At 35.9% G+C, this 25,815-nt stretch overlaps 2 protein-coding genes across 2 annotated transcripts; one reads left to right on the forward strand and one right to left on the reverse strand.

The window, feature by feature from the left end:
• Positions 1-1,968: 1,968 nt before the first annotated feature.
• On the forward strand, positions 1,969-2,958 carry LOC128230894 (galactose-3-O-sulfotransferase 2-like; the record flags this gene model as incomplete). The annotated part of the gene is made up of 1 exon (XM_052943322.1): positions 1,969-2,958. A coding segment is annotated over one exon (990 nt), but the record flags the coding sequence as incomplete, so codon positions are not given.
• An 8,603-nt stretch (positions 2,959-11,561) lies between these two features.
• Positions 11,562-24,396, reverse strand: LOC128232890 (mitochondrial potassium channel ATP-binding subunit-like). Its single transcript, XM_052946676.1, has 18 exons — positions 24,173-24,396; positions 21,757-22,135; positions 21,244-21,399; positions 20,412-20,557; positions 20,110-20,185; positions 19,387-19,527; positions 18,635-18,720; positions 18,245-18,342; positions 17,668-17,773; positions 17,330-17,402; positions 16,471-16,590; positions 15,750-15,822; positions 15,367-15,500; positions 14,686-14,757; positions 14,059-14,237; positions 13,201-13,259; positions 12,169-12,257; positions 11,562-11,795 (listed from the first exon to the last, which is right to left on the reverse strand). The coding sequence occupies exons 1-18, from the start codon at positions 24,268-24,270 to the stop codon at positions 11,697-11,699; spliced, it is 2,184 nt and encodes a 727-aa protein (XP_052802636.1). The 5' UTR covers positions 24,271-24,396; the 3' UTR covers positions 11,562-11,696.
• Positions 24,397-25,815: the final 1,419 nt, after the last annotated feature.

Consider the following 25,815-nt stretch of genomic DNA (forward strand, 5'->3'; position numbering starts at 1 on the left):
TGATAAATAGTAAACAATCGCGTTGAAACGCTCTGGTAAAGTTTCAATAACTCGGGATGTGGGTGCAGTAACTATTACATGCGTTATAGTAAAACCGTGAAATGTGGTCGGTAAGGGAACTATTCATGTCGTCGATATTAAATAGATCGAAGTCGTGTTTAAACATCTATGTATTTACCTCAACTGGTGTTTGAAACTCGTTTGTTCAGTTAATTGTATAAAATTGCAAATTTGCCATTAAAAAGGACAAATGTTTCTTTGAAACACAATATAAACCTTCAGGTATGCCAATTATCCATTTATGATACTAAGATATTTGAATGCTTTCAGATTTCAACATGACAGGAGTTTATAAAGCTATGACTTCTTCGTGGAAAACATACGGACTAAAAGCTGGTTTTTGGTATGTACTAATGTTAATACCTGTGTGATAAACATCTTCCCAACCTCTTCGACAGTTCATGGGACAATAACTATGTTGATGAGGTGAAACAGTGCTTTTATGGTTAGGACAAACTATCGTCGTGGAAAGGTTCATTGATTGAGCTGGAGACAACCAATTTGCGAAAACACTACCAGTATATGCTTACACGTACTACTGTCAAGGGTCAGGATTCTTTTCGACTAGCTCTGGTCCTTTGGTATCGGTCAATATGGCCCAGGGCGCACCAATTTAATTTTTTTGATTTTGGGCAAGAAAAATTGGAGCTAGCTTCTATTTGATTTTAACTAGACACCAAACGTCGACATATCGAACCCATCGAAAAAGACTTTGACACATATATAATGCTCTGTCATGCAACTGCAACTGCAATATAACAACAATGTTTATCATTTCGATCTTTGACCTCTAGCCTTGACCTTAGAGATCATCCTTTGACCTCTAAGTGAACATCTTCCTGACAAGTTGTTTTAAAAATCCTATACTGGATGGTAAAGATACAATCCCAACAAGGATCATTACAACATTTGATCTCTAACCTTAACCTTGACCTTTTTGCGTCAGACCTGGGTAATGTGCGCGACATTATAGTGAACCTTTATGGTTTAAGTGTTTTTGCAAAACTCTATAATGCATGGTCAACATAAAGCCCGGACAAGGAACATTTGAACCTGTGACCTCTGACCTTGACCACATAGGTACGGAAAGGGTCTTGTGCAAGACACATCGCCTCAATATGGTGCACCTTATGACAGGATATTTGAAAATCCTATAATGCATGGTCAAGATACAGCCCGGACAAATTTAGTCCGGACGGACAGACACATTCACACACGGAGCCGCCATCGTGACAATAAGGTGTAGCTCACCGCAAACAACAACCTAGAGTCCAGACCATTTTTTCACATCTATGTGCAAGTTTCAGATAATATCCAACAAAGCATTATAATTATATGCAACTGTTTCAGTCAGGGATATATAACTTGTAAATGTGTTGTTTGCTCCATAGGAAAACGTTTTACGACAATTTTTCGATTTTTCTGGTGAAATATTTAGATTTGCATTTTCTGGCCATTTTGTGTACCAAAAAGAACACTGCGAAATCCTGTGCTTCGCGTCGTAACTCTTCTGACATCGATGCTGATGTATTATATAATTGCCTTTTTAACATGTATCTCCTTGAATATATTTATGATGCAAGTATGCGGGATTAACATATGTTATGCATCCACTTCTTACATAACTATACTGAGTTTTATGAGGACCTAAATAGCATTTCAGTTAGTTGTAACACGAGCAATTTAAAAGGATATTATTAGCATTAATATTACATGATATCATAATGGTGTTTTTGTTTCAGGGCAATATTGCTGATGACAGCATTCATGTGTGTTATGCTGGGGGCAGATATGTTTGGCTATCACATGTCAGCTTTACTAGTCAATCAAAACACTGAAATTTACTACGACCTATATGATGGTATTCCAGATTATGAAGAAGCCCCTAATACTCCAGTTGAATCAATTACAGAGCTACTGAATGTTACAGTGACATCTGACGTTTATTCTAGATCAAAAGTGACGCATGTTGGGTTTTTAAAAGTGCACAAGGCTGGATCAACTACTATGCAGAACTTATTTTTCAGATTTGGAATTAAACATAAACTAAACGTTGTTATTCCAAAGTCTGGGAATTATTTGCTGAAAAAATCTAAGGCAATGCCACCAAAATACTCTGACCATTATGATATATTTGCATGTCATACTGTATACAGTAATGCATGGTATTCTGCTTTGTTGCCAAAAGATGCTATGAGAATAGCAATCATACGCGAACCATTAGACCGTATGATAAGCGCAGCCTACTACTACCGTGATGTATGGGGAGTCGGCTACCTTAAAAATGTGCCAAAAGCAAATTTTATTCACAATATTATACAGAAACCCGAAACATATGATCGTGCTTTCTTCTCGAGAACTAAGAACTCCATGGGCAAAGATTTCGGGTTCTCAAAGAATACAGCCAAAGATAATACCACAATTCGGAACTATTTACAGCAGTTGGACAATGAGTTTTCTTTAGTAATGCTAACAGAACATATGGATGAGTCGTTGGTAATGATGAGAAGGCTCTTAAACTGGTCTATATCAGACATTATTTATCTATCAACAAACACTCATAAACACAATCCTACACTTTTAAATCAATCGGAACTGATACAATTTAAGAAGACAAATATTCTGGATTACGCAATATATGAATACTTCTCAGTTGTTTTTGAGGAAAAAATGAAAGCCCTGGGTCAAGACCTAAAAGAGGAAGTGTCGTTTGTTAAAAAATGTTTGACTAGTGTATACCAGTTTTGCCAACGAAAAGAAAATATAAATGTAACTTATGTCGAATTTGAGAGTTCAAAGTGGGACACTTCCTTTAGAATTACAAGGACGGACTGCGATTGGATGAATACGAAGGAGCTGGCTTTCATCGCGAAACTCAGGAAAATGTACAGTACTTAGAAGAAGACATATTACAGAAAAAATAACCAGGCATCAAAAGCATAACCTCACAACAAATGCGACTTTTATCATATGCTTTCTAGTTATATTTATTTTTTAAACATTTTCTGGGTGGCATAAAATTCTCCTTTTGGTGGTTTTATCCACCCAAATATATTTCGGTTAAAACTGCATTACACGTAAATAATAATAAAAATGCCCCTTTTTATACAATCTACGAGTTTGTTTTCCACTCATCCATATTAGTTTTGCCTTGGACTGATTTCTTCGCTTAAAAACCTATCTTTGGTCAAGATATAAATACGGTTGTTATTTCTGTACCGTCCGTTTACGATATAAACAGTGATGTAACTTTATATTTATAACATAATTTTATGATATATCAAACAGTACCAATACCGATGGTGTCGATTTACTTATTGTGTTCAAAGCCGTTGAATGGAGATATCTCTACTGATGTATTTACCCTATTTGGAAATGTCTGAAAAGCATTTGATTTAGTTGGTTACGGTATATTTTCCGTACACTTTTAAATTCAGCTTTTGTTTATATCTTATAAGATATATTAATATTTACAAACTTTATATCGTTGTTTTATGTTATGCTGAATATCGTCAAAATACGTGATATTTGAAAACACGTGATTTTTCATGGGTCTATACTTGGTCCACAGTTGTTCCGAACTGAAATATCTGATTTACATTCATTTTTGGATGCCTGCGTGGTGCCCCTACATTGTTTTTGGATGATTTGAGAGGATTTTATGAGTGAAAGTGCGGAAATAATAAAATTGCAAACATGCTTATTTGACATTGGAAGTTTTCAAAATAGGCCATTTCACTTCCGATTCCAATGGAAATACAGAACAAAATACAAACTGCAATATATTTGTTCAAAACAGTTTTTCTGTCATTTATTTTGAAAAATTAACAAACTCCTTTTCAATTAATATAAAAACTGATATGCTGTCATTTAACATTATTATCAATGTCTATACGAAATGGCAAACGTATTGGAAAATCAGCAAGGACAATAATTTTAAATGATCCCGTTGGAAAACTTCCGATGCAGCTTCTTTAGAAAATCTCACTTAAAATGTCCATGTTTTGCATAATATAATTAGTTGAAATGGCTGCTTCGAGATTCCAAAAACACTTTGCCATGAAAAATACCTTAACTGTGTACAGTTCCTGAATATTTGATACATGTATTAACAAAATTGAGAAGACGGCTGTCTTACGCAGACATTTCAGTCCAAGATTCGTTTTTAATGCTTGTTTCAAATATCCTGCCATCGCAGATGACTAGAGGCAGTCATTTGGATGTAATCGTTGGACTAATATTTGTTAAGTTTTTTAAAACATGTGTTAGGTATATTACCATCTATGTAATTCAAAACACATGTCCCATAAATTATTTACTCTCAAAGACACATTTTTTATTCCAAGTCGTTTTAAACATGTTGTATGCGAGCTTCAAAATAGTCTTGGATAATTACATGAATAATATAATCTACCTTGAATGTTAAATATACAGTTAATATCGGTTCTTTTCGTTGGCCTCCATTATTTTTGTTTTCAAATTTCTGAAAGTGTGGCAAACCTATTTTCATTTATATTGCTTACACTTCATCTGAACTTTGACAGCAAGTGCAGCAATATGTCAAATGATTGGTTCCCGTTTAATGTTGCAAACGAACAAAGTGGTGATGAAAAGCCGGAAAAAACTTTAAAAACTTCCAATAAGAATATAGCGAGAAAACTAGAACCAAACCGGAGAAACATTGAATTCATTTTAATAATGACATATAATTGAGACAAACATGATATTTCATTTTCAATGATATCAATGTTGCAAGTACAATTTCTATCTGTTTTTTGTGGTTATTATGAGCGTTTCCGTTTCAAGCATTTAATCGTGAGAGGAAAGCTGAACTTGTATAAGTGCTATGTTAAATTTCGTCGTTTGTATTGCATCTAGGTTATTTCCTTGCTAAAGTTCATTCTTAAACCAAGTATATGTGATATGTTTCTAAAAACATTTTTCATTAATAGCTGCTATGTATTTAATTATAGCAACTATGGAAGCGCAAAGTGGAATGCAAATATAAAACACACACAAACTAATGCAATAGTATATCTGCATTATAATTAGGACAACATATATTATCAGAGAAAGTCTTTTGAGAATGAAACTTACGTATAAATAACCATTTTAAAGTACAATGCATTAGATATTTAGTTTAAATGGACTTTCATGGAGGTGCACTTTCTGTGTGTTTTCTCTCTTTGAAAAGCTATTTCCACAACGTTGGTACTAAATGACGTCCAGCAATCTGTTTTATATTTTTTTGTCAGCGTTATGTTTTTTATCAATCATCCCCATGGGATTAAAAATAAATATTATTATCATCAGCAGTACTCTTAGTCGTCATCGTCGTAGTAGTAGTAGTAGTAGCTGTAGAAGCAGCAATAGCAGCAGCAGCAGTAGCAGTAGTAGAAGTACCACTTGGTTGGCATACGGCGTTTATCTATACAAACTGAGTCAACAAAGGTTTTTATCTAGATTTTCACGTTACAACATAAGTCGACGGGCGTTCATCTACTTTAGTCCATACAAACTGAGTCAACAAAGGTTTTTATCTAGATTTTCACGTTACAACATAAGTCGACGGGCGTTCATCTATTTTAGTCCATACAAACTGAGTCAACAAAGGTTTTTATCTAGATTTTCACGTTACAACATAAGTCGACAGGCGTTCATCTATTTTAGTCCATACAAATTGAGTCGACATAGGGCGTTTTAGGACTCAAAAAATGAGTCGATTTATGAAGTAAGAGTTAAGTCGACAACCAATTGACAAAATAAAATGAAGCGTAATTTGGTGTTTGTCCGACAAAATCTGTTACCTCTTCGAAAAAGGCTTTGTAGTGGGAAGAAGCCATCTTTAATTAATCGGAAAGTGAGCTTTAAGTTCGGTCTACCAACAACTGACTTATACGACGCGCGTTCACCAAGTTGATAACTTCATGCATTACCGTTTATTAATATTTAGTTTAAAATATAAATGTATAAAATTAGCTTGAGTCCTAACACAGAAATTTAATCAGAAAACACACGTTTTTCGGAGAACGTATATTGAATTACAATTATTACACGCTATGTTCTGCCAGGAATATGTTAATTAATGTTTTAAATACAGATATTGGAATAAGGTATAGATTGTAACCTGAGAACCTCTTCTCATACAATAGGCTAATTGCAAAACAAAACACACATTTAAGGTAAGGTAATGGATCTCTCAGGCTCGATAATTATTGAAAAGAAACTGTTATACAATAGTGCGTTTTTTACTGCATTGTCAGCTTGAAATAAGGCATATATCATGACATATCACAATTTTGTATTCCAAAATAGATGGATGCAGTTAACAATAGATAAATAATGGGCATTACAGCCTGTAAGAACCAATCGCCAAATGACAGTAAACGGGAATTGTTAGGAATTGTATGTACTTCATAAAACCATATTGTATACAATTCCCTTAGGGGGATATTGGTGGCGCACACTGTAATGATATATGTAAGAAAATAATAAAATACATTTAAAAGTTGCTTTTGTCATTGAAAAACTGGTTGTTCTGGTTACCAAAGTGTTCCTGTCAAACTTATTGTTCAAACGATTGTATGAGTAGTGTTTGTTCCACAGGGTATAACTTCAATTACTTGGGAGGAAAGAACCAGAAAAAATCAATTGTTTTGTTAGTTTTCAATTCTGTAGAATGTATACTGTTGTTAATGTTCTTTCGAATTTACTTTCGTTATAACTTTATCGCTTTCAATGCTCATGACTAACGTATCACTATATGTGAAATAAATATTGGTTAAACCAAAGGGCATGACTATTAAAGCAGTAACAATGAAAGTTTCTTAAAGTGTCACCCTTATTCAAAATCAATACATACATACACTTGTATAGCAAACATCAATTTTGACTGAAAAACATTTAACTACTTACTAAATAATGCATTTATGGAAAATATTAATTACTGATATTAAATGATTGGTGAATGCTAAAAGATTTACTGTGGTCTACTATAGTCTCAAAAGGTAGAAATATCGTGTTTTATGCACCTTTCGTTCAAAATAAAACTCAGTATCCTTCATATGAACCATTGTCGTCGACATTTATTCATCCTTTTGGAATATTAAAACAAAATTATTAATTGTTGTTAATCTTTTTTGGGAGTAAGAATGCATCTTTAAACGTTTAGGCTAGGTTTATTATTTTAAGTTAAATAATTATTCCCATCTTGCAAAAACTCTGACATTAATAAAAAAAATTTGTATCACAACATGTTGTTGTGTGACCTTTTGCTGCCATATCAACCTTTCATTAGACGTGATGTAACGGTACTTCGTTTGACATAACCAGCTAAACTAAAAATGTTTTAACCGATATAAGAGAATAATTGATTGCTGCAAGGCAAGTAGGAATTTCCTTACACATTTCTTTACAAGAAAAATGCGAGATCACACTAGCTGCAGTATCTATATGACATCAGTGTTTTGTTTGGCACTGCGTTATTTATGATCGATGGGATGAAGCTCCTCCGCCAAGATTACAAACAGTCTAGACTCAGAAAAGCACTTTTATTAAACAACAAAGAACCATCTTTATTCCGTTCGTTTTACAAAGCAATAAAATTCACCAAATTTCATCATCGATACTTAAGTAGAAGAAATTTGACAATGATATCAAGATTTTCAGTTTTGCCACTTGAGTCTGAAGTCAAGTCTTGAGGCTGTTCGTAAGCATTGCACCAGATCCTGTCTGTAAAAAAAATCAAACGTTAAATCTATAGTATTATGTTCACTTTCCTCCCGACATCAATTCACTACAAAAGAAGTGAAAGAGGAAAATCGCAAAACTGTTCTGACAATTCTTTAAAAACAACTTCAAGGGACAACACTGCAATGAGTATGCTATGGTCAGTTATTTATCTCCCAGAAACTTTAAAAGAAATAAAGTTTTTTTCTATTCTTTTTAACAAGTTGTCAAACAGTTTTGTCATACACGTGTATTCATTTCACAATGTCTTTCAACAATCGAACTACCCCAACGCACTTCTTCGTAGTTTTGTAAAATAATTCTGTTCAAATGAAAAAAAGGTTTAGTGGTCGATTTTGATGACGGCAACACACATTGATAGCAAATATGAGTTAACAAATTAATCTTTGGTGTTTTTTGTTGATCAATAGTAATCTAAATGGTATTGTTGAAGTCGATGAATGGAAAGTATATATATGATTGTTTACCGATGACGCGGTAGTATTTGCATTTGAACCTAAAACTCTACAATCGATGTTAGCCTATATCGAGTGCTACAGTAACACTTGGGAATTGCGTCTGAATGTAAATAAAAAAAAAAAAAAAAAAAAAAAAAAAATGATTTTCGAAAATGGTCGTCATACTTCATAGGACTTTTCCAAAAATAAATAAAATTGATGTGGTTTCCTCTTTTAAATACTTCGGTGTTCATCTTTTAAAAAAAAATGGATATTGGCATCGCAATTGATATATAAAAAATGCAAAAGAATATTGGTTATCAAAAGATAGAACAACTCCTAAAAATATATCTGTTGAATCGTTTAGAGCCTTTTTCTTGGCAGTTAATGACCCTAATGATAGTGTTTTGTTCAGTCAGACGAAACCATAATATACTTTAATAATACTTGTTCACAAAATGAATTAAAGCTTATGTTTTCTGAAGTAGATTTGCCATTTACTGAGGAGGACGTCATGAAGGGTATTTCAAACTTTAAATTTGGGCAAAATTGCTGGTCCAGATCGGATTCTTCATGCATTTTTGATATATGGTAAATAAAGTTTATCGTCTTTTCCATAAATTCTTTTTAATGAACTATTAAGTATCGGTTATTTTCAGGTTAAGCGGACTGAGGGCTGTATAGTCCCAAGACATAAAAAACAGCAATTTAAATGAAGTTGAAAATTTTCGCGGAATCACATTTTTAAGTGTTGTGGGAAAACTATTCACAAATATAATTAATGGTCGGCATTCAATATAAGCCGAAAATGACCATGTGTATATCGAGCTGGTTTCAGAACTAAACTGAACATATTATTAACAAAATTAATTAACCATTTGTAGATTGTTAAGCAAATGCAGACAGGAGTAAATGTTTTTATGTTGCAAATATAAATCATGCATGGAAGGGTATTAGAGGTATTTTATGACTGTTTTAAATAGGAAAGCATCTTTTAAAGAAGTTAGACTGAAGCAGAGAACAGAACCATGAAAGTCATCATAAATTTTAGAGACACACCTGTTGATGGTCAACATTTAACCAATAAATGCATGGCCAATTTACAGTCCGGACAATCCAAAATGCCCAATGACCCTTCAGTGAAACTAGAACCTACAAATATGGATCTTGCACCCGACATACCGTCTTCCCATTAAGAATATTCATGCCAAGTTCGAAAATGTTTTAAATGAACATATGCATAGCAAAGTAAGGAACCAGAATACATCCGGCAAACAATTAAGTACGGAAACAACACACTGTTTCAAGATCATCGTGTTGGGATGGCAACACAGCACACCGTGCCGTATATCATTCAGTTTGGATGGCAACACAGCACACCGTGCCATAGATCATTCAGTTGGGATGGCAACACAACACAGTGCCATAGATCATTCAGTTGGGATGGCAACATAACACACCGTGTCATAGATCATTGTGTTGGGACTAAGACAGCACACCCTGTCATAGATCATTCAGATGGGATGGCAACACAGCACACCGTGCCATAGATCATTGTGTTGGGATTGTAAGACAGCACACCCTGTCATAGATCATTCAGATGGGATGGCAACACAGCACACCGTGCCATAGATAATTCTGTTGGGACTGTAAGACAGCACACCCTGTCATAGATCATTCAGATGGGATGGCAATACAGCACACCGTGCCATAGATCATTGTGTTGGGACTAAGACAGCACACCCTGTCATATATCATTCAGATGGGATGGCAACACAGCACACCGTGCCATAGATCATTGTGATGGGACTTAAGACAGCACAACGTGTATAGATAATTGTGTTGGGATGGCAACACAGCACACCGTGTCATAGATCATTCAGATGGGATGGCAACACATCACACCGTGTCATAGATCATTGTGTTGGGACTGTAAGACAGCACACCCTGTCATCGATCATTCAGATGGGATGACAACACATCACAACGTGTCATAGATCATTCAGTTGGGATGGCAACACATCACACTGTGTCATAGATCATTCAGTTGGGATGGCAACACATCACACCGTGTCATAGATCATTGTGTTGGTATGGCAACATAACACAAATGCAATGATAATTGTGTTGGGATGGCAACACATCACACCGTGTCATAGATCATTGTGTTGGTATGGCAACATAACACAATGTGCCATGATAATTGTGTTGGGATGGCAACATAACACACTGTGCCATAGATCATTGTGTTGGGATGGCAACATAATACACTGTGCCATAGATCATTGTGTTGGGATGGCAACATAACACAATATGCCATAGATTATTATGTTGGGATGGCAAAACAGCACACTGTGCCACGGATCATTGTGTTGGGATGGCAAGACAACACACTTTGCCACGGATCATTGTGTTGGGACGACACGCAGCACACAGTGCCATAGATTATCGTGTTGGGATGACAAGACAGCACAACGTGTCATAGAGCATATTGTTTTGATGGCAATACTGCACAACATGCCATATATCGTCATATTGGGATGGCAACACAGCACTGTTCATAAATCATTGTGTTGGGATTGCAACACAACACACCATGCCATAAATTATTATGTTGGGATGGCAACACAGCACACTGCTCATAAAGCATTGTGTTGGTATGGCAATAGAACACATCATGCCATAGATCGAGTGCTGGGATGGCAACACAACACACCATGCCATATATTATTATGTTGGGATGGCAACACAGCACACTGCTCATAAAGCATTGTGTTGGTATGGCAATAGAACACATCATGCCATAGATCATTGTGCTGGGATTGCAACACAACACATTATGCCATAAATCATTGCTTTGGGAAGGCAACACAACACTCCATGTCATAAAGCATTGTGTTGGGATGGCAACAAAACACATCATGCCATAAATCATTGTGTTTGTGATGGCAATAGAACACATCATGCCATAGATTATTGCGCTGGGATTGCAACACAACACACTATGCCATAAATCATTGCGTTGGGATTGCAACACAACACACTATGCCATAAAGCATTGTGTTTAGATGGCAACAGAACACATCATGCCATAAATCATTGTGTTTGGATGGCAACAAAACACATCATGCCATAAATCATTGTGTTTCGATGGTCACACAACACACCATGCCATAGATCATTGGTTGGGATGGCAACGCAGCACACCATGCCATTAATCATCGTGTTGGGATGGCAACATAGCACACCGTGCCATAAATCATTGTGTTTGGATGGCAACACAGACTGAATGGGCAAGAATAAATCAGAAAAAAATATATTTCATCATTTATACCTCCAATGACGGCCATTAAGAACAAATCAGACATTAATATATAAGATTTTATGAAAATAAAACTGAAAATAAATAAATATATTCTGATATATTCTGATTTGATTAATGTTGGCAAGTTATGCGGGGAAATGTTGGATCTCCTCCTCCAATTCCTGTTGTCTGATGAGCTCCCAGTAAAGGCCTTTCTTCCTCTTGAGGCTTGTGTGATCGCCCATCTGTAACATTGGGCAAGCAAATACTTTTAATACTGTGAATGCATCTGATAGAGAAAGAATATCATCGTAAACAATGAACATCAATGTACCAAATGTTGAAATACGCATGAATTTCTTAGTTGATAAATAAATAGATAACAGCTATGAATAATACATTCCTTTCCAATGAACATATAAAATATGGTTAAAGGATTGGGAATAATGAAACCATATGAATCAAGAAAAAAGCGAAAGTAAAGCCTTCTTTAAGCAGCTAAATTGGTTCCCACAAACACTGTATGACAGTTGATTAAACATCAGCTGACATCAGCTTTATTATAGTGTTTAGGACTCTTTATATGGTATTATTCCGTATATAAAAAGCTGGACAAACCTCCACAATCTTGCCCTTGGATACAACGGCAATGATGTCTGCATCTCTGATTGTGCTGAGACGGTGGGCTATTACCAACACAGTCCTACCTAGAAATATGGCAACAAATCTGCCTAGGGTAATTTTATTACAAGGTAATAAGGGATCATAAACTACCACATGAGATTTAAGTTTTTTTGTTAAATGTAAGCAAATAAACTCAATCATACAGATACAAGAGGGCCACAATGGCCCTAAATAGCTCACCTGAGTTAAAGTTTTAAACCTTTGTTACCACAAGACAATGTAACACACCAAATATCTTACCTCTAGGCCTTTGGGTTTCATACAAAAAGAGTTTTTACCTTTAGACAACGCTATCCCCTATATAAGTAGATTTCCCTATATAAGTAAATAAGAAACGTGCAAACCCCTAGGGTGGGGCCAGTTTTGACCCCAGGGGCATGATTTGAACAAACTTGATACAGGACCACTTTATGATGCTACAAAGCAAATATCAAAGATTTGGGCCCAGATGTTTCTGACAAGAAGATTTCCCTATATATCATTATGTAAAAAAGGTGTCACCCAGGGGTGTGTGAATTTTAACAATCCTGATAGAGGACCACTAGACAATGTTACACACCAAGTATCTAAGCTCTAGGTTTTACAGTTTTTGTGAAAACTTCGCTTTATATAAGTTTTTCCTTTTGGTTGCCATTGCAACCAGAGTTATGCATGAAATTAATTTCCTTGAGCAATTTGAAAATGCTCCACCCAAGGAACATCCCAGTGAAGTTTTAAGAAAACTGTCCAAGCAGTTCAGGAGGAGATGTTTGAAGCAATTGCTGATGCTGGAAAATGGACGCCGGACATAGACCGATCATAATAGCTCATCTTGAGCACTATGCACTCAGGTGAGCTAGAAACATATGCGTTTCATTTAACATGTATAATATTATTGAATAATATCTTAAAGGAAACGAAAATTCTATGAGACTTTTCTAGTATATTACTATTATACCTAACAGTAGCGCAAAGCACTTAACCCACCTCTGGAGACCGTGTCTAAAGCCTCCTGCACGACCCGCTCTGACTCTGCATCCAAGGCACTGAAAAAGAAATGTCAAACAGTTCAGACATAATTTTATATGTAAATCATGTGGTTTCATTTTCTTGAAATACTTTATGAGCAAAAAAAAATATTTTTTTCCCTAGACTTTTTTGTAATTCCAAATATGATATATTTGTAACACTGCCAAGCCTAAATCAAACAGCAGTTCAGCTTAAGAAACTGAGATAACGAGAGTGGTGACAGGAATGTCACAAATTCCCCTTATCTGGCTGTGTCAGAGAGATAGAGTGTTGACCTTTAAGCTAATAATAACAGCTATAATAAAGCAATAGGAAGAATAAGACAGCACTGCCAAAAATCAAATGAAGTAGTAGCAATAATAATATATGTATTTGGGAGCATCAAATTCATGTGCTACAGTTTCACTGAATTCCTATTAAGAATGACAAAGTTATGATTGAGAAACAAAATGTTGCTAGGATATTCATATTGTTTAACATTGACCTCAGAGTGTGACCTTAACCTTTGAGAACTAACAAGTTGCGTGTGACACTCCTTCCCACGGTGCTCAACAATTCTGTGAAGTTCGATTGAGTTCCCATTAGAAATTAAAAAGTTATGGCTGAGACATAAATTATTGCTATGAAATCCATGTTTATAACTTTGAGATAAGACACATTACCAATTAAGTGAAGTTACATCAATAATAACAAATTTATTGCTGAAACAAGAATGTAACAGACCGACACAAGGCTAGACAGACAAACAGACAGTGGGATTACTATATGCCACACTCTGGGGCAAAAAAAAAGACTCTTCAGACTAGCCTACAGTACCTAGTTGCCTCATCCAGGACCAGTATTGATGGGTTCTTTATGAGAGCTCGGGCGATAGCAATCCTCTGTTTCTGCCCCCCTGAGACTGTCTGGCCCCTTTCCCCTAGGACAGTCTTGTAGCCCTCAGGAAACCCCTCAATGAATGTATGGGCATTCGCCAACTGTGCAGCCTCCATTACCTACATGATAAAGCAGTTAGAGTTATCAGTGGTATATTGTTGGTTCTCAAATTTGATTGCATTTCAGTGACTGTTTTTTTTTTAAGATATCAGAATACATCAACAGAATATTTAATGAATTTCTTTGTCTTAAGTACATCACACACATCGATTGTCAATACTACTGTGTAAAAATATAAGTTCATATGTATAATTTTTAAACAGTACCCGGTAATATCTTTTGTCAATACTACTGTGTGAAAATATAAGTTCATATGTATAATGTTTAAATAAGTGAATAATATATAATACATATTAGGTATCAATGTAAATACGATTTTTACATCATTCAAAATTCTTGAGCTCCTATTGAATTTTCGTACTGATTCTAAATAAAGAATTTAAGAAGGTAAAAATAAAAGTGCAGAAGCCTATATTAAAGTAAATAACCATTGAATGCACAACCCACCTCAGTATCGGTGGCATCTGGTTTTCCATAGCGTATATTCTCCATCACAGATGTAGCAAACAACACCGGCTCCTGATGGTATACATAATATCATATTATAGGGTATCAATACCTGCTGTAACTATTCAAAGAGCGCTGTAACAGAACAAACACAAACTGTTTTTTTAGCTCAAAAGTGGGGAATAACTCAACAATTATTAAAGCCAGAGTTATGGGCCTTGCTGTCCATGTTTTTTTTCTGGTAACATGCATACCAAGTTTCATTTGAATATCTTCCAACATCTTCATCAAGTTATGGCCACTGTTAAAGTTTTTGCACAATGACGCTAACACCTACGACACCGAGGACATAACAAAAATACCATGACTTCTTTCTTCAAAAAACAGACAAGCTAAAAATGATATAACTAAAACATAATTTTACGTCAGTTATTTCACTCTGATGTTGATAGATGCAAATCCAACCCAATACACAATTTGTTCTAGAAACAATGAAAACTTCACTCACTAAACACCCAACACTTGACAAGTCACGTTTGTCAATACTACAAATTTTTATTACTATAATGAAAGTATATTTTTTATATAAATCAATATTTATCATGGAAAGAGATGAAATGGACACGCCACTACAGAGCTTATATATATCTACAGTAAGCTAAGATACAGTACCAATCCTACCTGGTTTATAAAACCTATAGCGTGTCCCCGAAGCCAGCTGGGATCGAGGTCACGGATGTCGATACCATCGACAGTGATCGATCCCCCGTCCGTGTCATAGAACCTCTGTAGCAGGGTGGCAATAGTCGACTTGCCTTTAAACATTAAGGAATAAAGACAATATAAGATTGTTAGCAATATTTTTGGTTTATGTAGCAAGCAAGGAAAATCACTGACATGTTACACTTAGTAAAATGTTCGATCAGAGCAATACAAAAGATTTCAAACACAGAATTCATAACTTAAACCACAATTCACAAAGAGAGGCTGAGAACTGTCTGGTATTCAGTTACCATACATTTTAGACATAAATTTGAACAAAAGTAAATGTATAACTGATCTACCTCCTCCTGAGGCCCCAACCAAAGCTACAGTTTTCCCAGGTGGAATCCTCAAGCTGAACCCCTTCAGCACCTCCTGAAACATACAAAATGAGTTCACACATAAAACAGACTAAGAAGGCAAGATCAGTTATAAAATCAATAAAAATATTTTCATCTACAAGTAGTTAGCATGTATATCAGTCTTTTTAACATTTCCAAGTACAAGATAACAAGAAAATATATATTGTGAATTATGGTCATGATTATTTGATGAGGAAATTGAGAATTATGGCCATGAATATTTAATAAGGAAATTGAGAATTATGGCCATGACCATTTAATGAGGTAATTGAAAATTATGGCCATGAATATTTAATGAGGAAATATAGAATAATGGCCATGATTATTTAATGAGGAAATATAGAATAATGGCCATGATTATTTAATGAGGAAAGTGAAAATAATAGCCATGATTATTCAATGAGAAGGTTGATCTGGTTTATTAGGTATAACTGCTAACAAACCATTATTTTTGACTTGCATCTCTGTCTGACAATTTTACTTCATATATTATCCTAATAAATCATTTCTTCAAACAAAATGATATTTCTAAATTGGAAAGCATGTTAACTGTCTAAATAAAATATACTGTAGATTTTAGATATATTTAATAGTTAAAGTTCTAAAATACTACATGTATGACTAGTTTAGTAGCTAATAGATGAAACCGTCGATCATGTACCTGGTCTTGCCTAGTTGGATATGTGAAGTGGACATCAGAGAACTTTATTTCTCCCTCGAGACTATGGTAAGGAACCTTCACGCCCCCTTTCAGTGGAATGCTGAAGTCATGGTTGATGTACTGAAAACCGTTGGATAACTGGATTTAACCTAAGGTCATTATGCTGTATTGTTTATTTATATTTCCTGTTTTCTAAAATTTGATTGAGAAAGACGTTCTCTATTAATATCATATAATGACAACTATTAAAGCTTAAAAGTCAGGCCCAAATTTCTCGAAACTTCTTAAGTCCCGTATAACAGGATTAAGCTAATCTCACTATTTTTGTTGTTCGATAAAATGTGTTATATTTACTTATTCAAGAATTTTTAGAAATTATTTAGGAATAATCTGTATGATTATCAGAATAAATCATTTTTCATTTGTCAAAATCCATTTTCAGTATGTATTCTGGCTAATTGAAATAAGCGACTTAAGCCTGTTAAACTTAAGAAGTTTCGAGAAATTGGGGCCAGGTGAACACATTAACATTGATGCAGAACAAAAGCAGTGAAGACAGCTCAAAATAGAGACAACATACTCTGAGCCTCCCTTGAGATCCAACTATATCTCCTTCTTTCTCCTCTTCTCTTGGTTGTGTCATTACACAATCACCATCTGGGTATTAACTATTTATGTTTTTGGTTTCATACCCCGCCCACTGCTGAGGATAAATTCACCTCCTTATGTTTACAGTTTTGTCTTTACAAATGCATGTAGGATGCAGTAGGAGTCAAGCCATACTACAGCTAGTGGGCATGGGTAGACCTGAACAACTCGAGAGAGAAAAGAGAGAAACAGTGTAACATGTATGTCTTACCTCAAACACACGGGCCCCTGCACTGAGGCCCCTCACCAACTGTCCAAACAACACGGACATCTGGGCAAGGGACCTGAAGATGCATAACTTATTGAAGAAAAGGTTTGGGCATCTTTTTTCAGAGGAAATATGTTTTTAAGTCTCATTTTCAATATTTCCTGTTATTTTTCAAGGCCTTCTACCATAATTTCTTGAAATTATACTGGTAACAAGATGGAGTACACTAAAAAAATTGTCTAACTAAAGAAGGCAGAGACACAATGACACTAAAGCACTAAGAATGTGCAATAATTTTAAATATGAAACATAGTAAACATGTTGAAGGTAATCTAACACACCTCTCGACAGTCTGTGTTGCGACCAGGAAGGACATCAGGTCACCAGCTGTGATTTCCTGACGTGACATAAACAGGCCCCCTACAAACATCGTGCCCAACACAATACCTGAAATAGGATGGTCAATAGCCTAATCATCATTATGATTATTTCATACATGCAAATAATAACGGTTGCTTGCAAAATAAATGCAATACTATGTTTTGTTGTCCAAAGAAACCTAGTGTTTAGATGAATAGAAATTGTGCTAAGTCAGATTTGGACTGCACTCAATAATTAACTACTTTGTTAAACAAACTAATATACTGAATCCAAGTCCAGGTGCATTTGTTTGACCAGAATAATCACATAACTAGCAAATCTCTGGATTGGTTTAACAATTAGAAATATTCATATCAGGGTGGTTCGCAGCCATGTCAATTAACTAATGAAGATGTGACAATATTACAGTTTTTCAAGGCAAACCTGGCAAAGAAGTAAATGTTCACAAGCTGCGGTTAGCTTTTTCCAGATACAGAAAAGAAATTTTAAAATCTAGGCTTCCTTATAACATTATATTTTTTGTATGAGGAAGTTTACCGTTAAGAGCAATGTTGGCCAGTCCCTGGAACATCCCAATGCCGAGACCAAGTCGAATGTTTAATACCCGAGCCTTGTTCACCTCATCAGAAAACAGTCTTGAAGAAATATTATACTTTTGCAAGTTATGTACTGACTGCATACATGTATATAATGGCATGCTAGCCAATCTTATCAATTTAATACTTAACTTAACATACTCTTATCATACTTAAGCTTTTGCAAAGCACATTTAACATTTGAAAGACAAAACTGATGATTTGAAACCAAATAGGTAACAATAAATCTCCTTTTTCATCAAAAACAAAACACGTTCATATTTAGGTCAGGAAATGCTTTTAAAATTGATTCATTCCCAAAGCAATCAGAAATTACAAACATTGGTCTTACTCATGTTCTTTTTCCTCCATGGCAAATGCTCTTACTGTCCTCACATTACCAAGTGCCTCATCTGCAACAGCGGTTGACCTTGACACCTAAACATATAACTCGAAAGGTTATAATATTCTTGATTGAAACAGATACTCAATATATAAACAGACAGAATTATTTTTTAGTACATCTGTATTCAAGAAATGACAGGTTGTTTATACTGCGATTACATCAACATTTGTAACACATGAACTTTGTATTCAGAATTGACCGTCAAAGTACCATTTAACCTTCAGGGATTGTTGGGAGACTGTGTGATCCTGATGTAAGTAGGAAAATAACCCTCCATATATAGACAGTATGGTCTACCCTCCATATATAGACAGTATGGTCTACCCTCCATATATAGACAGTATGGTCTACCCTCCATATATAGACAGTATGGTCTACCCTCCATATATAGACAGTATGGTCTACCCTCCATATATAGACGGTATGGTCTACCCTCCATATATAGACAGTATGGTCTACCCTCCATATATAGACAGTATGGTCTAGAGGATTGATCTGACTGATGTGATTACAAGTTTTAGACTGATGAGATGATTTATTGGTGTACTAATACACAGATTGATCACATAGTCTAATGCCTTAAAATCTGTGCTCCCAAATGTTGTACTCTATGGTCAAGCCAAAATGCAGCCAATGGGCGTAGACAGACCTTTATACAGTCTTAAAACAACAAAGCTGTACTCAGTTTATTCCCTGACCTGTGCCTGCGCAGCCTTGGAGAGTTTACGGAGGCCCCCTCCCATCACAGAGCCAATACTGATGATGACAGGAATCACCACACACATCACGCCCGTCAGCTTGGGAGATATCACCCATAATGCACCAATACAGCCAATTGTCTACATGGGGTAGAGATAGGAACACAGTAACATTGAGCAGAAAGGTAAAGTAAATGGTTATTAAATATACGGTATGCGAAGCCTGTAATAAATATCACAACAAACTGTCATTCTACTGTACAGCAACAGGATATTGAAAGGTGTTGTTTTTAAAGTTGAAGTTCTGTTTGAAAAACTGTAGTTAATTGTTGTTGTCAGAAGAGTATTTGAGAATATTCCCAATCTTTAAGGAACTACTGTTACTTGAAAATTCCAAGGATATAGAACATTTTCACAATATTATTAAAAAAGACCTACAGTCAATTGTATAAAACATTCATTGGGTTGGTTTAAGTTAGTCCAAATGTTTATTGATTGGTCAATATCTATCCATTCATGACTGTTGACCAATTCAATTGCTTCCATGTGCAAACTAACCACAAGATAACCTGCGGATAGCTTAACCAGGTCTATACAATTGGCTCCCGGTGGAAGACATGTGTCATTTATGATGCATGAAGATGAAAAACATTGTTTTTTTTAAATATCTACTCTTACTCTAAATACTTAAAAGTTATACATGTATATCTAAAATCCACTTGCCTGTGTTAAAGCTCTCAGACCCTGAGATATACACAGTTTGAATGAAGACTTGAAATCTTGGACATCTGAGGTAAGCCTAAAAAAATAATTCATTTACAATTTAAAGCAGAAACTGAGTATCAATAATGATAGTAAAAAAAATACTCATTACCAAAATAGTCCTAAAACTTCATTGCTAATACACTGCCAACATAAAAGAATATACCGGTAGGCTTTTTCTTTTCTTTTTTAAGCTCTGTTGCACAGAAGTTATACAAAAGCATTTAAGTTTATAACATTTGTTGTGATGCCAAGAGTCTCACCTGTCAACTAGTTCGCCTGTCTTGTGCCTGTCAAAGAACTGAATGTCCTGTCTGAGGAGGGAGTCAAACAGGCGGATCTTGAGGGAGGCAGACATATTCTCCCCGACATTGGACAGCAGGGAGATGTAGGACACAGTCAGAGCTCCCTTTAACAACACAGATAATATTTTTAAGTGTTTCACTTCAATCAAAATATCAATTCAGCTGTTGTCAGATGCCTTAAAGCTGCACTCTCACAGATTGAGTGTTTTGACAACTTTTTTTGTTATATTTTGTCATGAAACGATCAATTTTTTGCGTAAATATCTGTAAACCAGTGATAAAAGACTGCTGACAAAAGATTAGATCATAGATTTTCATATTTTCGTTCCAAAATTGGTGTTTTATGCATTTTTCTTAAACCGTTATTATTGGTTTAAGCCATAAAACATTAAAGTTTGGAATGGAAATATGAAAATACGCAAAAAATTGCTCATTCCCAAACAAAAAAGTTGGAAAAATCTTTGAGACTGCAGCTTTAAGAGTTCAAGCTGAATAATTCCTACAACTGATAAAAATGATTTGTTCATAAAGAGCCATAATTATAACAAAAGTTCAGTTGGAGTGAGATAACTGCATGTCAAACATTCACATCAACATGAAATTAACAAACCTGCAACAAATTGTCATGAAGATGTTCAAAATTTAGTGAATACATGTCCTGTTACATACAAAGACAATCAGGATGAAACATATAATTTACAAATTCTTCAAATTACTAATCTTACCACCTAATTACTGGTAAATCCTAATTACATGTATGGTATAACTGGATGCTATTTCTACACCTGACCTGTATGAAATAGGTCCCTATTAGTTTGATGGCAGGCTGCTTGATCTCCTCAATGAAGTTGCAGTCAGTCTCCCTTGCAAACTTGGAAACAACGTTCACCACCTCCCCCACCAGCAAAGGGACCTTGATGTTCACCAGGGCAGCAGCAAATGCACACTGGAAAGTAATACAAACATCAGTGAAAAAAGTTCAAGATCGATGTTTATGTTCTAAAATTCTTATATTTCCTGTGCATCATGATCTGAGGAAATAATTCTAACCCTTAATGTAAGCATTAACATAGTTGTAAAGCTTTTTAATTATTTGCTGAATTCTTTTAAATGGCATTTTTTCAAAAAGTCTGTTTACTTATTTACATGTTTTCTATGTGTGGGTATACCAAACATCTGATAAAAAGCTTTGTTTTCAAAAACAGACAATTAACAAACATTGATTCTGTTCTTAGCTTTTGAATTATAATTGCGTTCAAGCCTTTTTCTTCAAATGTACAACAAAAATGATAAGTTATCATACCAGAACTGCCAAAGTGAGGGAAAGCACATCTTGCCATAGTAACTGAGCAAACTGTTTCCAGTCAAACGGCACATCATCATTCACTTGTCGCTCATTATTGATTCCATCTAAACGACTGCTCTTAGTCTTTGTTTCACATTCTAATGTTTTTGCATTTAGCGCTGCATATCCAAGTGTTAGTCCAGATACTGTGCACAGCTTTGTCAGTAGGGAAACAGTTTTGCTACTATCTTGACTTGAAATGTTTGACTTTCTTAATGCACTTTGTCTGATTCTAATTAATAACTTATTTCTAAGTGATAAATATTTTGAAATGGCACTGGTTCCAGATGTTGTTGACTGCTTCAATTCTGTTGCACTTTGTTTCAGCCATAAGGACCTGAAATAAATCAACATAAAAAGAAACTCTATGTGATTCAGGCTGTTAAGTTACACCTGTGCAGATTTTGATATTCATCAGCAGTTCTCTAAAGTTTAGTTGATGCTGCACATTTAATGAACAAATGGGAGAACAGTGAAGAGGCACAGAAAAACTGAGCATAAGATATATACATTTTAAATAACACATTATACTAGCCTATTATCTACCAACTGTGCTTCACATGTCTTGCCTGGAATCATTAGGCTCCTAGTTTCCATCCTATGCCAGGCCTAAACCCAACAGGAATCACTACACTCCTACACATGTCAGGCCTAAACCCAACTGGAATCATTACACTCCTACACATGTCAGGCCTAAACCCAACTGGAATCATTACACTCCTACACATGTCAGGCCTAAACCCAACTGGAATCATTACACTCCTACACATGTCAGGCCTAAACCCAACTGGAATCATTACACTCCTACACATGTCAGGCCTAAACCAAACTGGAATCATTACACTCCTACACATGTCAGGCCTAAACCCAACTGGAATCATTACACTCCTACACATGTCAGGCCTAAACCAAAATGGAATCATTACACTCCTACACATGTCAGGCCTAAACCAAACTGGAATCATTACACTCCTACACATGTCAGGCCTAAACCAAACTGGAATCATTACACTCCTACACATGTCAGGCTTAAACCAACTGGAATCATTACACTCCTACACGTCAGGCCTAAAACCAACTGGAATCATTACACTCCTACACATAACAGGCCTAAAACCAACTGGAATCATTACACTCCTACACGTCAGGCCTAAAACCAACTGGAATCATTACACTCCTACACATGTCAGGCCTAAACCCAACTGGAATCATTACACTCCTACACATATCAGGCCTAAACCCAACTGGAATCATTACACTCCTACACATGTCAGGCCTTAAACCAACTGGAATCATTACACTCCTACACATGTCAGGCCTTAACCAAACTGGAATCATTACACTCCTACACATGTCAGGCCTTAACCCAACTGGAATCATTACACTCCTACATGTCAGGCCTAAAACCAACTAGAATCATTACACTACTACACATGTCAGGCCTAAAACCAACTAGAATCATTACACTCCTACACACGGCAGGCCTAAACCCAACTGGAATCATAACACTCCTACACATGTCATGTCTTACAACAACTGGAATCATTACACTTCTTGTCCCCAACATATGTCAGGCCTTTCACCTACTATTACAATACATCTACTGGAATCATCACACTCCTACACATGTCAGACTGGAAACATCACATTCCTACAAATGCCATATATTACACCAACTGCAATCATTACACTCCTAGTCCCCAACATGTCAGACCTTCACTAACTGGAATCCTAACACACCTACAAATGTCAGGTTTTACTCTGACTGGAAACATAACACTGCTACACATGTCATGTATTACACCAACTGGAATCATTACCCAACATATGTCAGGAATCATTACACTCCTATACATGTCAGGTCTGATTCTGACTGGAATCACAAATATATTACACCAACAAGAATCCTTACACTCCTGCACACATCAGGTCTTACACCAGCTGGAATCATTAAAGTTGTAAACACATCAGATCTTACACCAACTGGAATCATTAAACTCACACACATATCAGGTCCTACACCGGCTGTGCTTCACTGGAATCATTACACTCCTACCCATGTCAGGTCTTATAACAACTGGAATCATTAAACTGTTACACATATAAGGTCTTACACCAAATGGAATCATTAAACTCATACACATATCAGGTCTTACACCAACTGGAATCATTAAACTCTTACACATGTCAGGTCTTACACAAGCTGTGATACACTGGAATCATTACACTCCTATCTAAGCTCCTACTGACGGGAGCAGAACAGCTATCAGTATTTGCCCACAAGGCTACTTTTTTGCTGCCGACTACTCTGCCGTCTCCACCAGTAAAAATCAAGTCAGTCAGTTCTTAGCATATAGTGTAATTAGTGTATTACCTGATGCCTTGAATGTAATGAACATTGTTGGTACGAATAGCAAAGGTGCGAGTCACCTTTGAATACCTTACAACATTCAAAAACGGGTAAGAATGCATTTTTCACAAACGTGATTTAAGCTTAAAATAAGCATTTATAGTTCAAACTGCTCTCATTATGCTCAATAAGCGTGCAGACCATTAAGACATTTATTTGTTGACATTGAGCTGACAGTTCACATGCCACTTCCGTTTGGAAGCAGACAACAGTTATGTCGCAACAACGTCGGACATGCAGGCCATTCCAACTGGAACGAAGTTCAAAACAGACATGCTATTGCTCCAAGCTTACACCATGTCAGCTGTACCACCGTACACTTGTTAATTTGACATTTAAAGTGGTAAAGTATTCATTTTATTATCAATGTTTTATGTTAATTGTAAGAATAAATGACTTATACATGTATTTGCTGGGACCAATTAGCATTTAATCCATCTCCCAGGTATTTGTGATAAAGTGATTATCATGTTTTCCACTGTGACCACAGTCGGTGTGTTGTACACCCGGTGAGGCCACTATGTCCTCCTTTCCCGACTACAGCCGCCTCTTAGAACTTGGAGTCCTTGACCTTTCAACCCTTTTCCTTTTAACATGATGTGGCTTTCTTCCAGCTGTTGGCGTCCTTTGAGTAGTTCTGTTCCCGTCAGATGAACTGATTGTGTTTAGGGTCGATTTGCCAACGTCAATTAGAATATTTTTTTGTCCTTTTGGTGTGATGTTCTTCTAAGATGTTCATCCAGTGGTCAATATCAGTTAGGTGGTACAAGTAACGGTCTGCAAGTCGGAAGTTGCCCATGTCTCTGCATGATCGCTCTGCATCTCTCTTTTTGTTCTCCCTTGACGATTCCATAAAGTAATTCGATGAATTGTGGGAGGTATTGCACCTTCCACTGAATAGCAGACTTTAGAACGTGGTTCGCGCTCTCATAGTTGTTTTTCGTCCAAGTCGGTTTTATTTTCCCTTTTCGCACAGGTTAATTCGGTTATATGAGTATTTAGCAGTGGAAACAGTTTATTTTCAAAGTACATGTAATTGATGAATTTCTTGTCGCCGACAGCGCTGTCCCTTTCGTTGATTATTTTTTCAAGGTTTCTAACCTCACATTGAACGTATCTATGTCCGTTGGTACAAGTAGACTGTTCTGACCGAATATATAAGAAATTATTTCGTCTCTTTCCTTTTTGGGATATCCAACGACGTTTTCCATGTCTGTTTGTGTTTTCCTTAACATGGCGGGTACATAGCATTGTGAACAAACAGGTAAACATCGTCTGATGGCGTTCTAGATGGCTAATTCTTTGTCGGTGCCTACTGTTAGATGCTGAAGATCGGTGTCTGTCAGGATGTTAGCAATGTCATGAATAAATGAAGGGTACGCTCCTGTGGTCGAACTTTGATGAAAGAACGTCGGCCGAAAAACAGATCGGACGATCGTTTGTTTGTCGTTTGATAACAGACATGTCCTTGTATACCGTTGCGGTTACATGGAATTCCTCAAGATCATAAGTTTTATCCATACTCAGGACTGTGCCATTTTCCCGCCCACAGAAACTCTTGATGTCATTGATTTGTTGTTCTGTGTAGAGTGTAACAATTGGATGTT

This window comes from Mya arenaria, chromosome 4, assembly GCF_026914265.1.
Source record: "Mya arenaria isolate MELC-2E11 chromosome 4, ASM2691426v1".
NCBI lineage: Eukaryota > Metazoa > Mollusca > Bivalvia > Myida > Myidae > Mya > Mya arenaria.

Excerpts from the sequence above, each read along its gene's own strand:
- LOC128232890 (XM_052946676.1), bottom strand. The coding sequence starts at position 24,270 with ATGCATTCTTACCCGTTTTTGAATGTTGTAAGGTATTCAAAGGTGACT. Across the intron at positions 17,403-17,667 it reads GCAACACAGACTGTCGAGAG|GTCCCTTGCCCAGATGTCCG; the intron begins GTGTGTTAGATT and ends ATGCATCTTCAG. Across the intron at positions 14,758-15,366 it reads CTATAGGTTTTATAAACCAG|GAGCCGGTGTTGTTTGCTAC; the intron begins GTAGGATTGGTA and ends GTATACCATCAG.